Source organism: Xiphias gladius, chromosome 21 (genome assembly GCF_016859285.1).
Source record: "Xiphias gladius isolate SHS-SW01 ecotype Sanya breed wild chromosome 21, ASM1685928v1, whole genome shotgun sequence".
Classification (NCBI taxonomy): Eukaryota; Metazoa; Chordata; class Actinopteri; order Istiophoriformes; family Xiphiidae; genus Xiphias; species Xiphias gladius.
Window position 1 is genome coordinate 20,582,485 of NC_053420.1, and position 16,886 is coordinate 20,599,370.

The 16,886-nt window shown below is 42.2% G+C and overlaps 1 protein-coding gene across 3 annotated transcripts; it reads right to left on the minus strand.

The window, feature by feature from the left end:
* Positions 1 to 84: 84 nt before the first annotated feature.
* On the minus strand, positions 85 to 16,720 carry per3 (period circadian clock 3). 3 transcript variants are annotated; one of them, XM_040115574.1, is made up of 22 exons: positions 16,556 to 16,720; positions 12,020 to 12,445; positions 10,882 to 11,042; positions 10,627 to 10,745; positions 9,687 to 9,885; positions 9,326 to 9,377; positions 8,876 to 9,024; positions 8,464 to 8,542; positions 8,263 to 8,369; positions 7,811 to 7,967; positions 7,456 to 7,564; positions 6,774 to 6,902; positions 6,558 to 6,666; positions 6,339 to 6,450; positions 6,072 to 6,211; positions 5,784 to 5,948; positions 5,273 to 5,524; positions 4,297 to 5,165; positions 3,893 to 4,085; positions 3,302 to 3,488; positions 1,962 to 2,112; positions 85 to 1,874 (listed from the first exon to the last, which is right to left on the minus strand). In XM_040115574.1, the coding sequence occupies exons 2-22, from the start codon at positions 12,304 to 12,306 to the stop codon at positions 1,752 to 1,754; spliced, it is 3,849 nt and encodes a 1,282-aa protein (XP_039971508.1). In that variant the 5' UTR covers positions 12,307 to 12,445; positions 16,556 to 16,720; the 3' UTR covers positions 85 to 1,751. The 3 variants fall into 3 exon arrangements, with proteins under 3 accessions (XP_039971508.1, XP_039971509.1, XP_039971510.1); XM_040115575.1 differs by lacking the exons at positions 10,882 to 11,042; positions 16,556 to 16,720 and having other exon boundaries at positions 12,020 to 12,190; XM_040115576.1 differs by lacking the exons at positions 85 to 1,874; positions 1,962 to 2,112 and having other exon boundaries at positions 3,422 to 3,552.
* Between the last annotated feature and the right edge of the window lie 166 nt (positions 16,721 to 16,886).

The following is a 16,886-nucleotide window of genomic DNA, read 5'->3' on the forward strand; positions in this document are numbered from 1 at the left end:
AAAATCTGAGCTCATGTTGAGTCAAGCCAAAAACAAGTTTGTAAAATTTACAGATTCTCCTTTTTTTCCACATTTCTTTATTCATTTAACCATAAATTTTAATTAATTTAATTAACTTTTTTGTTAAAAAAAAATGTTCTTGAATGTTTTGTGTTGAGTCTGCACCTACTGATAGCACTCATGGGTATAAAAGCTGTATGACTGCATCCATTCGTGTTTTCTTCAGTAAATGATAGCAGATAAAACTACAGCTATTACTTATTTTTTGTGTACCGTGCTTATTAGGCAATTAAGCTCAAGCACACTTTAGGTCATAGTTCATTTATTCATTCCTTTGTGTCACAAACAAACAGTCCCTGAAATCAAGACAAATGGCTTTTTATACACTTTGTGAAGTTTGTTTTGTGTACACTTTCTATAAAATACATGGTACTGATATATACTTTCGATCTAAAAACGGTAGAAAACCCTGGTCTGTCCGGCACTCTTGGACAACTGTGATGAAGGACGCAGCTCGCAATCGGTCAGTGCGCACACACTTGCACACACACACTTGCGCGCACGCGCACGCACACACACACACACACACACACACACACACACACACACACACACACACACACACACACACACACAGACACACACACACACACACATTCATAAGCTCACCTACAATCTGAATCCAGTACAAACTACAGCGGTTTAGTCTGTTCCTCTCTGTCTCTCTCTTTCACACAGACAGAAAGCTACACGGAGACTCAGAGGAAATTCATTCAGTAAGTAAATCCAGGATCAGAGGAAATTTGGGGCCACGCTGTGTCTGTTTACAATTAGAGGTAAGCTACAGGTACTGTAGGGTGATGACCAGGCAGGATATTGGGTGGAGAAAGGACTGGCTACAGGACGTTTGAAGTAATGGGGTGGATTTACATGGTTGCACTAAATTCAACGTGAAATGATCAACATGTTTGCTGTTGTTCTTGAGTCAAAGTAACATAAAAACTGATGCTCTGGACAAGAGGAAAACCAACTTATGGAATAAGAGAATACACTCCAATAACAATTAACTTACAAGATTCGAATATGAACATTATAAAGAGAGAGCAGCAAATGTGTCTTTGTCTTAGTGTCCGTAAGGAAAAAAAATCTACCATGTGTCATCCATGGTAAGGTACTGTGTCACTGAAGGAGTTGATGTGGCACACACACACACGTGGTACAGTACAACCTGCACACCATTTCACTGGAGAAGATTCTGGCGTGTGTTCTGATCCTCAAACTGGGCCAGCACTGTCTTTGTCCTGTCACCCAGTCACACCCATTCAACACACGGGGTGTGAGTACACAGTGCTCATGTTCGGGAACCATGGGACCCTCTCCCTATATTAAGCATGAGGTGGCTCATGGTGGCAAAGGATCTGGTCAGTCTTGAACACAAAGTAAACCCCAACAGGGGCTCTATAAACACAAAAAGAAGAGAGGTAAAATATTCCTGGTCCGATAAAGGCAGTCACATTAGCCTGACTGAGAGAAAATGCCACTGAATGCCATCGTTCTCTTGCCTCCTCCGTTCCTCAAGTTCCAGCTTCTGATACCTTTACAAAACAAGTTAAACTTGGACCTTAAGCATAGGTACCCACTCCTCCTGGACTGGTCAGAACTGATGTATGGTGGGACTTTCTGGGTGGGTCTCTGGCGGGGCTGGTACGCTGTGGACAGGGTGGTGGTTTTTGTTTTGGGTTCCAGGTCTCTCAGGTGTCCGCCACAGGTCCAATGGAGTCCTGATGAGGGCTCTCCAGAGGGGATGAGCTATCTGGGGCAGGTGGGTGAGGGGAGTGGGTGACCCCCGCTCCTGAGCTGCAGCTCACACAACCCTTAGACACACAAAAGACATGTTAAAAGTGGTTTGTGGTGGTCAAAGAGAAGGAATTTGTTTGCGGTGAGTGTGTGAAGATCTCCACCTGTGTATCTATCTCCTGTGGGATAGTATGCTGCTGGATCCAGGGATGGACCTCAGCCAGCTCCTCTCTCTGCTCCTGGCTGAACCAGGGCTGGAGGGGCTGAAGCACCTGAAGCTTCTCCCTGTCCTCTGACAAAACCTCGTTCTGGTCCCTGTAAGTAAAATAAGACAAATTATGGGTAAAAGCAGAGGAGTTAAAAAATGTGGGAATGGTATAGACACAGAAAAAAGGTGGGACTGTCTCACATTCAAGGATCGGACAGGTCTAGTGTTTCCCCTAGGCATTTTTTCAGTAGCAATGCTGTTTGGGCACGCATCCACAAGCACGCAATGCCAACGGCTGCTAAACAGTGACATCACTGTGCGCACGTGTTATTTGTTTATGTTTGTGTGGTAGGGTCCCCTTAGTTTCATGCTGGTTGCTGATGTCATTACACAATAAAATCAGGAGATGGCGCCTGTAAAACAAGAGTTTTCTTGTTCCTTACACAGCTACAATCACTAGACAACACCAGCTCCAGGAACAACAGATAAAGACACAGCGTTTGCCATGTTAAATCAGGTTTGAGAGATAGCTAGGATGTTAATGTTAAGATCAAGGAAATCAGAGAGGTCATATGGTGTCACTGCATGTAAGTGAAAATGATGGCAAACCCATAAAGCCAGTCTTGGAAAATGCCATCTTAAAAATACCAACCTTCTCTTGGTCTCAAAACTGGTTATTTCAAAGAGGTTTGACCTCAAAAGTTTCACAGGGTTCTGAGCTTCGAAAAGCTACACTGGCGAAAAGAGGAACGAAGGGATGTCTTTTACTTTGATTTTACTTCAAGTCGCCTGAAAGCTGCTGAACTGAGATTGTAAAATGGAACCAAATATTTTAATATATTTAAATAACGCTAATGCTGGAACATGGGTTTGGTTTTAAGTGTTTGTCTTCCAAAACAAGCATTCCAAAAGGGGGGTCTTCTTTTATTCAGTATAATCTATAGAAAACCAATGCTTTCAAAGCATATTTTTTCCAAAAAGAGAAAATTTCTGGATTAGGTAAAATTATAAGATCACAAGATCGTTTTCATTTGTTTCTAATGCAATTCGCAACGTTTCAAGGGTCATTCAACATTTAACTACACAGTTAGCTCACAGAAATTACTGACAGAATAGGAAAGAAATGCTCTGTACAGCTTGGCATTTTGAAGCATGTTCCTTTTTTTGTAACGATTCAATCCGTGATGCCAAAGCCGGTGCCTCTCGACAGCTGTCAAAGGTTTTAACAAGACTGATTTTCTTTTTTTCATATCTGGAGTGGAATGGAAACAGTAAGAGTAGTGCCTGTGTGTGTACCTGGTGTGGATCTGGTACGTCATCATGACTCGCTCAGGTGTGTGCTGGATCATGCTCCACAGCGAGTTCTCCACCCGAGTATCAAAGCTGTGTTGGTGCTCTGCTGGTGCCTCCTGGCTCTTGCGGGCTTTGCGTGATGTGTCTGATGAATCATTGCTGGCAAAGTATTTGCTGCTGTTGCTGCTGCCTGTCATCCATGAAGAGATCTGTCAGTCATTGTCCTTAACTGCAGTTTTTCATTCTTGCCATTACTCAAAAATGTAAAAAAAAAAAAAAAGTTTTAAATTTAAAAAAAAAGCAACAATATTACAATATCTAGTCTAAATAAAAAGGGTGGTTCCTAAGGTTTCTGTGGAAAAAGTAGTAATAACGTGGACTTGATACCCCAGCTGGTGCACATTTTATCATAACATTGTGATGATAAAATCCCAAAAAATGTTTAATATCATATCACAATAATTAATAGCGTACTAATATTTTTATATGTTTAATGTACTAAAAAGACAACATTATGATAGCTGTAACAAATACGAATGGGTTCCATGAATATTGCCAAACGAGGGGGCCGTGTTTGTTTTTTTCCCCTCTTACCAGTGAGAGAGGTGGAGGTTCCATTGGAGCCAGATCCAGAACCAGATCCCAGTGAGCCTCCAGACTCCCCTGATCCTGACCCCGAGGCGTTGGAGCCGGTCCCTGACCTGGCATCCTCCTGCAGCAGCATGTCAAGCAGCTCACTGGATGTAGACCGGGTATCATGGTTCCCAGACTCGCTGGGGGCTACACCCTGAGCAAGGAAAAGGTTTAACGGTCAGAACTAAACCAGAATTCAAGTGGAGATCTTTGTACTGTACATCTACATATACTGTACTGGGTACGTATGAAAATCCATCTACTGACAGGCTGACAGAAGACGTACTTCTTTAAAACTTGACAAGCGAAGTTATAAGAAAGTAGGTATGTTGAAGGTGAAGGTCCATAGGGGACAGCAGACTCACCTCGTTGCCATGTTTTTCGTGGGGGCTCTCGGCGTGGTTTTGCCCGATGCTGCTCTGCCCTTCACTCGGCTTGGGCAGCTCCTCCTGCAGCAGGTTGAGCTGCAGCGGAGAGCTCGAGCGAGAGCTGGAGAATAAAGCCCGACGCCCAGCTGCCTCCTCTTCCTCCCCAACAGAGGAGCTGGGTCTGGGAGAGCAAAGCAGAAGGGCCGGGGAGGTCAGAGTGTGGGGGCCAGACTGGGCTTGGAACTGAGACTGCGGGAAGGGTGCACTGCCAGGGGCAAAGCCGGTCATGGTGATGGGTACCTGGGGCAGCATGGAAGGAGAAGACGGTGGGTAAATGGACGGGTAACCTGCAGTGAAAGTTGGGTAGTTGGGCAGGATGACAGCCATGACCGGAGCCATGTAAGGGTTGACGGTCTGAACTGGAGCCATTGGCTGCATGGTGTGAAAGTTCTGCATATTCTGCATATTCTGAAATGGCTCCATCTGGATTGGCTGCATGCCTGGCAGGCTCTGGGCAGACTGCATGATGTTGAAGTTGTAGCTGGAATGGGTTTGGTCTGGAGGTTGCAACACTACAGGAGTTGCTCCGGGCAACTGTTGTGGTCTGTGCAGTTGCTCTGGGCCAGGCTGAGTCGCCATAACAGGGAAGAATGGCGCCTGGAGTGGGGATGTTTGGCTGTAGGGTGCCCCCATCTGAGGATGGGAGGACTCTGAGGAGGGCCAAGAAGAGTCAGGGACACGGCGAGGGGGGCCAGGTGGGGAGGCGTAGCTGTCTGAGGAACCCTGGGGTTTCGGACGCTTGTGTCTGGGCTTTCCTCTCCGAGAGCGGTTCCAATCACCAGCGCTTAATGGACGTAGGTAATCACCTATGGTGAGATGGACACAAACCTTGTTTAGCATTTACTAAATCAGATGGCTTTCCAAAAAACATCACTACACTTGCTGCTTGTGATTTAAACAAGTAAATAGATACCTGGGTGGTGGGAGTGAGCCACCGAGCTGTTATCCAGCTGAAGGTAGGAGCTGTAGGGGCTCTGAAGGATGCGATGGCGGAAGCGATCCACATACTCTTGCTCCTCCTTCTGTGTGTGAGCTGACAGCACCTCCTTGGTGAGACCTACAAACCTTCGCTCCTCTGTGGCAGGACTTGGGGCAGGACGGACAGGGGTGGGAGCAGCTTCAGCAGGCTCACTGCCCATTGGTGCATCCTCCAGTGCCGTGGCCTCTGTGGGAGAACATCGAGGAAAAAACATGTTCACAGTGTTTACAGGCCTTTCCTCCCTGCTCACAAATCCTAAAAGTGATCCAAAGCATTTGGATCACTTCCAAAGCATTTGCATCACAAGTGATCCAAAGCATTTCTAAATTAAGATTTAACTCCCATGTGCAGTTTGTTAAAATGTGAGATCTACAGAACGGTTGCAAAAGAGCATCTGAGTAGCTCCCATGATCCGCTGCACACATGAACGGGTATGTTTATGTACCTGACTCAGGCTGCGGCACATGTACGATGGTGCTGCTGTACGAACACTGGCTGGTGACCGAGACCACACTCATGGCCTTGGTGGACATTGTGATGTCTGTCAGAGGCGTTCCCACTACAGCTGCAGCTGTAGGGCCCACTGATACCTCACTGTCCAACACCACAACTGGACACAGTAGAAACAAGATGAGGATAGGTTAATGTTGCTTTTGCAAGGAATATTACCGAATTTCACCAACATGATAACAGAAGACTAAGTCATGTCCTGTGTGTGTTGTTGCATTTATACCATCTGAGCTGGCTTGAGCAGTGTCAGTGGCTCCAGCTGGCTTGTCATCTTCTGAGGTAGAGGATGAGGAAGAAGAGGTGAGTAGAGAATGAGATTCACTCTTACGCTTAAGGGCTGGACCTGTACAGCTCTCCAAATATCTGCAACAAACAAGCACAATTGCACACACAAACAGAGAAAATTATTAGTTTGAAAGGAATTCGGTGCTTTATCACGTAATAAACTGAAATGACGTAAGAGAGGCACAACGATGCTACCACCACAAACCTGATGATGTTGTCCACACAGTTGATTTGCTGATAGGAGGGAATGTGCGTTTGCTTCCTGCTTTCTTCATGGTCTCGAACCTCATGGTTGGAGGCTGGGGGAGGCACACGTGCTGGGGAATTAAAGGGCCATTTTAGCCAATATTAAAATATTTGCACATTTTAAAGTATACAGTATATTGTTCATGTTTTATATTTAGTAAGTGTGGGACTGCATTACCTGTGGCAGGTTTGCCAAGAAGAGCAATTTTGTGGCTGGAATCCAAATAAGCCTGCTGGCCCCAACTCTTCACTCTGTTCACATCAGCACAGATCTGCTGCAAAGTCATCTGCAAGAACACACACACACGCGTGCGCACACACACACAGAGTATCAGTATGATAAACCTTTGCAAAAGCAGATGGGCTACTACTGGGTTCCTGAAAATTGTCTCACCGGTTCCCGGTGTGAGTCCTCCCACAGGTTCCCATTGCTGTCACTTGAAGAAGCTACGCTGATGTAATGCTCGTGAGAGCCGTTACTTCCCAAACTGCCGTAACCACTGGAACCATTGTTGTGGACCGGCTGAGGAGAAGAGACACAAAAAAGTGAAGAAACTCTCAAATACACAAACATACAGAGAAAGTAAAACATCACAGAACAGAACACTCTATAAGACTGTGTCTGAATTACATTTGAAGGGGAGCCATTTAGTGCAAATAACAAGTCTGTATGTATCTAGGTACAGAATATGTGCATTTTTATTAGAAGGGAGGGTACACCTATGGACATGTATGTGGTCTAGATCTGCACATTACAGTTACTTTCAGAACTGATTTGTCTACTAATTCTGTTGGCATGAATTAGTTAAGCAACAAAATGTCAAAACACTGGCAAATGGCACTCATCAACTTTTGTGTTACAAACTCTTACTTAAATCACTAAACCAAGAGAACCCATAAATTTAATCTCAGTTTAATCTCATAAAACAGAAGCAAGTTAATCTTAGTATGAATGAATCTACAACCTGCACATTTTTGAACTTATTAAATTAGTTATCAGTGGTGTACATTTATTTCATTAATTTGAATGACAAAGATTTTTGTTTTTTTTTTTTTTTCAGCTAAGAAATGATCACCTGAAGGAAAAGCTTATAGATTTTTGCTTGCAGATCTTTTATTTCCTCATGAGTGACTGGAAAATCCTCCTTAGTCCTTGCAGCGAACACATCCTCATTCAGCGGACTCCTACAGACAAAGACGAAGGCACAGCAATGTCTTCTTTACTGTGATGCCCTTTGATTAAATACGTTTAAATAACACGTTTACAATAACAATGCTGCTACAGCACTTTCCTGTAAAACAGGTTGGCTATGGGACATACCATGCAAATACCAAACTCTCAACGTGAGCTCAAAGAAGGCATTGAGACTTTAATTGTGAATAAAACACTTAAATTATTTTCTTTTTTCTGTGTGTGTTGTTGCTACTTACGTCCTGACTTTATGCCGTCCGATGATAAAGGCCACCTTGCGGCTCCATGGGTTGATGAAGCTGGACCAGCTGGTGTCCAAGGTGATGTAGTCTCCATTCTGACAGCGCAGACGCACAGGAGAGTGCTCAAATGGAGGCTGGCCCGCATACTTCAACACTAAACATGGCATCAGGAGTTCAAATGAAAAACGAGGGGTGAAGAAGTAGCAGTCTGAATGACTGATCAGTCACTATAAACAACCCTAAGTGAAACCTTTGCTGGATCCCAATTCATGTTGCAACTATTAACTTGTGTTATTGGTTAATGTACTCATTATTTTTTTCTGCAAATCAATTAATTATCAAAATTCATGACAAATTACCATCTCAATATACTAACATGGTCTATTTGCAAAGTAAGACATGTCCTAATCCAAAAACATATTTGGACCCCACCTTCCTTGAACTCATACCTTTCCGGTGCATAGACAGCATGAGGGGCCGGTCCTCTGGGTGAATGCAAGTCAGCATCGACGTGCCGATCAGATCCTGGGGAAGGTATCCTAGCAACGGCACAGCCCTGTGGATAAGAACCGTTAAATTAGCTTCATCAACATACTGCCATTTTATAGTCCAACGTAAACTCTGGTTGTGCACATGTTGTGTGTATCGACCTGTCATCCACTTCCAGAAACACACAGCCAGGGGAGTGTGTGGTGGTGAAGATGCGCTTGTCCATGGGGATCCGAGGTGCTGCATGAATGAATAATACAAAGATCAAGTGGGGAAGTCAATATCCCAATTATACTGATGAGTTCATAGCATGAGTAAGCAGAGGAAGTGAATCAAGTAAAAATATTTATTTGCTCACATCTTTCACAGAAACATCTCTGGGGTGGGCATGGATAAGCATACCACTGGATAGATATCTTCTATTCAAAAAGAATTTTAAAATACATCACAGTATTTCCTAGCAGTAGTTTGCCCAAATAGAAACAAAAAAAATCCATAAAATAACTTGTTGCTAACTACTCACTTGGAAAGGCTGTTTGTGTTGTGTTCACTTTTTGGTGGTACTAACTATACCTTCATATCCAGAGATGATGCGTTCAGCCAGCGCTAGGCAGCACGGCTCCTCCTCATCCCCACTGCTTCCTGTTCCCTGCACGTTCAGCAGGTAAGGTGTGATCCTGAATGGGTTGTAACGTATCTCACCCTCACGGTCCTTCCCGCCCCTAAAATGTATACTCAAATTTCAATTTCCTCTTTGATCACAGGTGAAAATAAGCCTTTCAACTTTTTAACTAAGAACAAGCACTATTAGAGGCTTTAGGGGAAACAAAGTTAACAAATGCTGACTACAGTCATCTCTATTTCAGCACGTGTCTTATCTGTCTCATTTCTGGTACTGTTCTGCAAGAATGTGTGGAATTCATATCTTCTGTGCAAATCCAAGTAAGATTCTGCTGTTGTGAAATCACAGATTTATAGGAGGTCTAACATAGGAAAGTCCCTTAATGGAATTAAAATACTGACCTGATTCTGCAGAAGAACGACTTCACCTGGGCACAGTCAAACAGAACCCCCGCTGTAAAGAAAAAGAACAGAGATAAGTGTTATTTTTCTGTTAAAATACACAAAGGCACACACTCATATACAACTAAAACGAAAACTTAAAATCACTGTTGTAAAGTTGAATATATATTTATATATAAACTAAAAAAAGGAACTAAGTAATGTACAAATTTTGTCATTTTATTATTTATTTAAGCAGACAAAAATAAAATTAAAAGAAGTTAGATGTTAAAGCTAGCCAACATATGCTGAAATGAAACTAAATTCAAATTGAAACAAAGCTTATTTACAAAACAATTTACAAAATGTGGTCCAAACAAACCTTTGTGCGAGTTGCTCCAGGGTGGGAGGTGCGGCTGAGCTGTGTGCGCGTAGAAGACATTAACATCTTGGTGGAAGAGGAGCTCCACAAACTTGGCTGACTCCAGTAACTTCCTCTTGCAGCACAGGATGCTGGGAGCCTGCTCCGACGTATACAGCACGCGGCCGCTTGACAGGGAGAAAACCACCACGAAGGAGTCCTACACACACACACACACACGCACATGTAGAAAGACACGCACACAAGCAAGCCAAGTCACAGACACACACAAAGGCAGTAAACACACATACACTCACACACACGCCCAGGCGTGAGGCAAAAATAACTGTACACGCGCATGCATGTATGCAAGTGTTTGATGGAGCCCTAAATAAAAATATGATATAAGAACAGCTCACAGCAAATCCTCTATAGGTAATGTCTTGTCGTGGCTCGGGGGTGTGTTTGCTATGGAGCCCCCCCTAGGGTCAGTTGAGAAAAAAAAAAGAGCCATGTGTAAATCTGTACTCTCAGTTTACAAATCCTTTGTTATCCACGGTTTGCAATCCATGCCCACAGATTTGTAAACCGTGCTCACGGATTTGCAAACGGCTTCTTTCTTCAGAGAACATGGGATGGAACATTTTACAGAGCTGCATCCGCCAAGGAAGTCCAATTTATCAAGATTTAACGCTACACTGTGTTGTGCATTGGACATTTCACAGCTTTCATTGTGTAACGATGTATTTATTGTGCTTTTCACTCCAAAACCTGAAGAAAGAGATCCGTGCTCACGGATTTGCAGTCCGTGAGTACAGATTTACACATGGCTTTTTTCTTTTTTCCTCAGATGATTCTACGGGGGCTCCGCAGTTTTCAATAATAAACATATGCCACAATCAGGGCAACAAAATGAAGTAGCATCAGTTCTTGTGTGTTTTTGTGTTGTGTGAGTGCTTACCGTGTTTTTAAGGGTGTGTTCAGAGGTGACTCTTTCCAACTCTTCCCGGGCGCAAACAGTGGTATCTCTCCTCTCATCCTGGCCATTTCTCATCAGCAATTTATAGTATTCACTATTGGCTATGGAAGACAACACAAACACACATGCTGCTGTAAAAAAACACCATATGATATCAGGCTACTCTGATATGAAAGAAAAAACGAAACTGTTTCTAAGAAAATCAAATGATTCCAGCTGTCTGTATAGCCAAGTTACCTTGCACTTGTTTGACACAGTTGAGTGCATAATGTAAGGCCTCCACAGTGCTGGCTTTGCTGCGACTGCATTTTTCTGATGGGAGCCTCTTCTTCATCTCAGCCACAGTGATCATCACTTCTCTGTGGGCCTGCCCTCTGCCACCATTTACATGCTCACTGCTGCATATAACATGGCAGATTTGGTGCTCATTAAACACAGAGTGGTTTTTGGTGGTTTTTATTTAACAGAAATGGTGTATAATTTATATTTCTAGGATAACATAAGTTTCTAGACTGGAAGGTCAAAGACAGCCCCTGGTTTTAGTACATGGTGGTATGGTATGAAAATCAATCTATGAAGGCTTGCTAGTGATCTTTTAGACTGCTTTATTTTATGGTTAGAATTTTTGCCATCATTAAGTAATCACTGCATGGTAACGCTGTTGTGAAAGGGACTCATTGAAACTTTTCCTTGTGTGTTCAAGAATGGTTCAAAATCTTCGACATCAGCTGCTGAAAAGCATCATATTCATGAACACTGGCAAACAAAATATGAATTGTGAATTTTTGTAGCTCTGGCCATTGGTTTTATTGCTTATTATTAGGTTATTTGGAAGAAAAAACAAAGACAAATGTTGGCCTGTTGGTTTTAAATCTCAATCGCAGTTTAAAGACCGTCCTCCTGCTTCATCTCCTACCTACCCCTACTCGAGTTTACCTGTGCAATTAGCAACATTATGGGTGTTGCTAATCAGTGGTAACTTCAGTAATCTGGCTAAACTGGTGACTTGTTTACAACCTCTTTGATCATCTGACTGCTCCATGGCTTGTTCTGTTGAATGTGTTTTTAGTATGTTGCCGTGTTACTAGATCTTAGCCATTACTTTCGTGAGTACAATGCTATTACTGATAGAAGCAGAGGGCCAGAGCTACAAAAATATAACCCAAGCTGTAGTAAACTGATACTAAAAGGTGTCAAAATTCTCAAATGGATGAATCAAAACACTGTAAATTGATATTTACACACACAAAGCCACTGCTTTGATATGCTGTGGCGCATTTTAAAACCTGTTTTGAGATGTGACAGCAACTTAGGTCACTGTGGTATGACGTGAATATGTCCCAAAAAATCAGGGCACACCTAATCAGTCAAATACCTCTTGGTTGAAACTGAGGTGGATCCAGTGGCGCTTCCAGGGCTGTGATTAGCCGAAGATGAGAGGTCATGGGAACCGCTAGTCATCTCCTCATCTTCCTGCCCTACTTCTCCACCTGAAGCTCCGCTCTCCTCTCCATTGAGGCCCTCGGACTGCGCCCCTGTGTCCTGCTGCCCTGAAGTAATCCTCTCCTCCCCTCCGTGTTCTCCTGTGGATGACGTTAATGCAGGTTCCTCCCCATCTGGACCACTGTCCCCCCCAGGCATCTCTGCACTTTGGTCACACATTAATAGTAATTTGTCCAACTACAGTGGTCAGTAAGGGTCTTCATATGTTCAACAGAGGGAACGGGTTCCATGTGGTGATGATGAATGGGTGTTCATTCAATCAGGGCTGATTATTGGATGTTAGAGTCTACTTTGAACACTGTAAAAGAGAGGGAAGTAAGGGGAGATGATAAGAAATGGTATCAGAACAACGTTTCCAAGATTAATTTACAGCACAGAAGAACTAGCAGCTGGTAGTGACAAACCAGTCAAGATAATATAAGAGATAAAGGGACTGGTGCCTCATGGCATGTGAAGAAAAAATCTGTTATTACACAGATCATATGGTAATAGCGCTGTCCTCCATCTTTTCCCAGTTGATATATGAGGCTGGTGGTTTGTTCAAAACAGTAGCAGCCAGAGTGTGAGTTTGTGGAACTGGAAACTAGAAACCTCAGAGCCTAAAGAGGAAATATCAAGTTACCATACCTGCTAAGCAACCTGCGCAAACCCCTGCAGACAGACCCCTTTTTGCTATGAGACATTAAAATGTTACTTACTACACCTTTAAAAGTGATACAAACTATACTGAAATTGATGTGTGTATCTAAATTTGCACTTCTAATAGGTTTTTCAATGTTTTATGCCATAACAGACATATGTGTTGTATCTCAATCCAATTCTACATACAACAGTATGTACTTTTCTTTATGGTATCTTGTTGTTGCAGTTAATATTATAAGAAACCAACAGTCATTTTATAGGAACAATGCGCTGTCGGACATCGATCACACTGAGAGTTAAGAATGCCGCTGCGAGCTAAACGTCAAAAAGACGGCAAAATGTCTTTCAAAGATGTCATACCACTATGATCCTGAATTATAAGGATTAATTAATAACTTTAAGGATTTTTGCATTCAATTTGGGGGAGCAAGTTCCAGGCATTGATTTTATTGGGACACTTAATGAAACACAACCATCTTTAATGTAATTACTTTCAATTGTGCTTTTCTTGCTATGACATGTCAGCCATGAAAAAAGTCAATTGAGGCAGGGAAATACACTAAATAAATAAAGACGTGTCAAATACATGGCAAAAGCTCCATGAACACGTAAACAAATAAAATGTTCTGTGCAATAAGACATGTTTTCAATTTCTCAAGTGTGAACAAACACAATTCGCCAATCCTACTATTGGACTATAGGACCCTCAAACTGGCTCACAGCTTTCTGATTCACTCCCCTCATCTACTATTTACACATTTCATCCATGTGTACTGCCAAGACCTGGTACAACTCTGCTAAATGTCAATCATTACACACCCAGTAACACAATAATTATATGATACTCGGTTGCATAATAGCTAGTGCCCACAGGGAAATTTCCTTGTTTTTCCTCCAAGGTGGCTGCAGCTCACATCCCCGGAGTTATAGACATTCAGAAATGACACATCTTATTTTAATACCCAGTAAATTATATTTCAACATCATTGCTGCTTTTTTGATGTATTTTTCAGAAACCAAACTCAACATGGCATAACACTATAAAGGAAACTGAGATCATTTATTTGCTCTCTCAAATCAACTGCAGTGATAAACAAAACAAAAAAACTGCAGCTACCACCACATACACATGGCAGTGAGACAAGACACTGACAAGAGAGACACAGAGACAGAGATAGAGGTAGAAAGACTGAGAGGCACAAACAGGAGCCAATGAAAATATCCTGTGTCGTTCATCAGGTCGTCACTGCAGGATTATATAACCAGCTTGCTCATTCAGAGTATATAAACTATCCTCCTATTACTTGAGACATTATACCTGTACTACACACATTCACAAACGCATGATTTCTGTGGTGTAGGTATGATACTCTGGCCTTGCCTTAATTGTATAGCACACAAATAGACCAGATATGGTCACATTAAGGTAAAGGGAATGAGCCAGGTAAGTGATCTGTACTTTTCTCTCCCACTTCTCAGTTGAAAAAAGTATGAGTCTGAGTTCTTGTTCAAAATGTGCTGTGATCCAAATGTAAAGAAAAGGTTAGGGCCGCCACTAAAACTGGTACCTTAATCACCCTGTCACTCCCGAATTGATTGACAGGTCATTTATTGTGAGGACTATCACTTGAAAAGAACTAAGTAAGTACTTAGTAAGTACTTAGTTTTAAGTAAACTGAATAACTAAGTAGTGTTTGCATTTACAGGAGAAATACAGAGAAATTTGTTTTTTTTTTTGGTACTACAATAAATTTAGAAGTTAAACTGCTGAATTGCATGTGTTTACAGATACTATTTATAAAATTACTAAATGGGGCCTTAAACAAACAGGACTATGCTTTATCCTGCCCGTAAAAGTAGAACTTAGATGGACTTTTTGAGGTGACAAATGTTACCAACTTGGCTCTACTAGGCTTTAGGGCTGGGCAATGTGGCCAAAAACAATTTTAAAAACATTAAAAGAATTGTGTTCTAATAATATAAGATCATATTGTCAAAAAAGAACTCTTCTGAAAGTTAATAAATTATAATATTTCATTCTCTCCCAGCCCTACTTGGCTTGTGGTAAAATTTGGCACCAAAGGCCAAATAAGAATTTACAACAACCCCTGCTGCACTAAATGGCCTAACTATCTTATCAAAACTGGGGGCTTACACAAAATATGCTGCCAGTACCATATTGCTATGGAAATATTTCCTATTTTGGCAAGCAGGCTTCTGAGGGGATCAACACCTTTAGGAAGCTTGTTTTTCACACAATATATATTAGTGGCGAAAGACCTACAGACTAAGGGAGCCCACTGTGCATGGAGCCATGCAATGTCTGTCCTCAATTCAACTGAACTGTGTCTCCTAAATGTCTTTTCTCCAAAATGTTTGTTAAATAGCTTAATATTTCCTCTTTGGTACTGTCAACTTCAATGGTAGAGGGATAGAAAAAGCTAGATGAAAAACAATTAAGGAACTAATCTCTTCCTCTCAAAGAGCCCCTCAGACATGCTCCAGTCTGCTGATTTGATCTGTCTCTGGTGGAATGAAACCTTGCTGAGCCGTACCTACACAGATACACATTAACCAGTAAATTCCTGCAGATGTGGGGAAAAAAAGCTACACAGTATATAAATTAGCAGACCCACAACACTTAGTTAGGAAATCACAATCTCATATAATGACATTTATATATTGGCAAAATGCTAATAGGGTCTATATATACCTTAAGGTTAACATCCATTTCATGGGGAAAAATTGTTAAGAGGATTTAGGTTAAACAGGACTGACCGATTTCTGACAAGTAAAATATTTATGAGGCTGAGGTAGCAAAGTTAGCTTGTAGGTGCACCAATTTATAAGTCACCTAAAATCCAAGGTTATCACTACAAATTAAGTAAACATACTCAAACAAAACGCATATGACAGAGGATTTAAAGTCAACACCGAGGGCTGTTTTACCTGCGGTCATCCGTTTGAAAAAGAAAAGCTGTTCAGACTTCAAAAATAGTCCACAACCCGTCCCCACTCTAAACAAACCTGACACTCATTTGACAGCTCACTACCCCCTCCCCACATGAACCTAGTAACCTCAATAACCTCAGTAACCACCACACGTCAAGGCTTAAAGGAGAGACCTCTGCTACTCCACCTAAGACTAACGCACAATCACCATTCACCACCGAGTAATTCCTGTGTATATTGCCATACATCTGGCCGGCTACAAATTACATTTTGTAACACAGTTTTATGTACGTGTAAAATGAAGCACTAGTAAATCATGGCACTGTGTAGTTTTCTCGAGCTGGGGTTTCGAATATTATCGTGTATTGTAAACTGATTTCCTGTAAGCTTGCTGGCTAATGTAACAGTGACTATGGTAGCCGCACTTGTTATTGATGCAGTTTAAATCGCAACATTAGCTACAGTTTATTACTAACTCAGTGACCAGCCCAGCACCCCTCAATGCGTGCAGCCCGCAGACTTATGGCAGACATGTCGTTTAGCTAACATAGTAGTAACACACGCTACTGAACACTGCTTACACACAAGTCACAATTTGTTGTTTGGATATGTAAAACACCCAGCTATAACTTTACAGTACACACTCGCAACAATACACTAGCACTGAAGAATACAAAGTTACGATTAAATTTCATTTGTTTACATCCAATGTTCTCTCTGGTTGGTGCCGTGGGCGAGGTGGTAAGCTAGCCTAGCTAGTTAGCCCGCTCACTAACGACGCCTCCAATTATTGTTGTTATGGAGAAATATTTACCTTTTCGGGTGCAAGCTTGATTCAGCTTCAATGCCTAAAAAATAAAAGTATATCAAATTGATCGCCAGGCCATATTATAAGTTTTGTTTTTTAATTATGTCCCAGTCACGTAGCTACACCGTCATCTATTCCGGAGCGCTTGACACATTTGTGCAACGTGAGGCCGGCAGTGCACAACATCGCCCACTCCACGATGATTGGACGGGGCAAATTTTTGCATCTCGCGTGTGATTGGACAGTGGGGCCCGACGGTGTCACCGGCTCGCTGGCGATTCACGTGGACCTCCATGTTACACAACAGAGCGTCAACAACCCAGAGAAGACCGCTCAG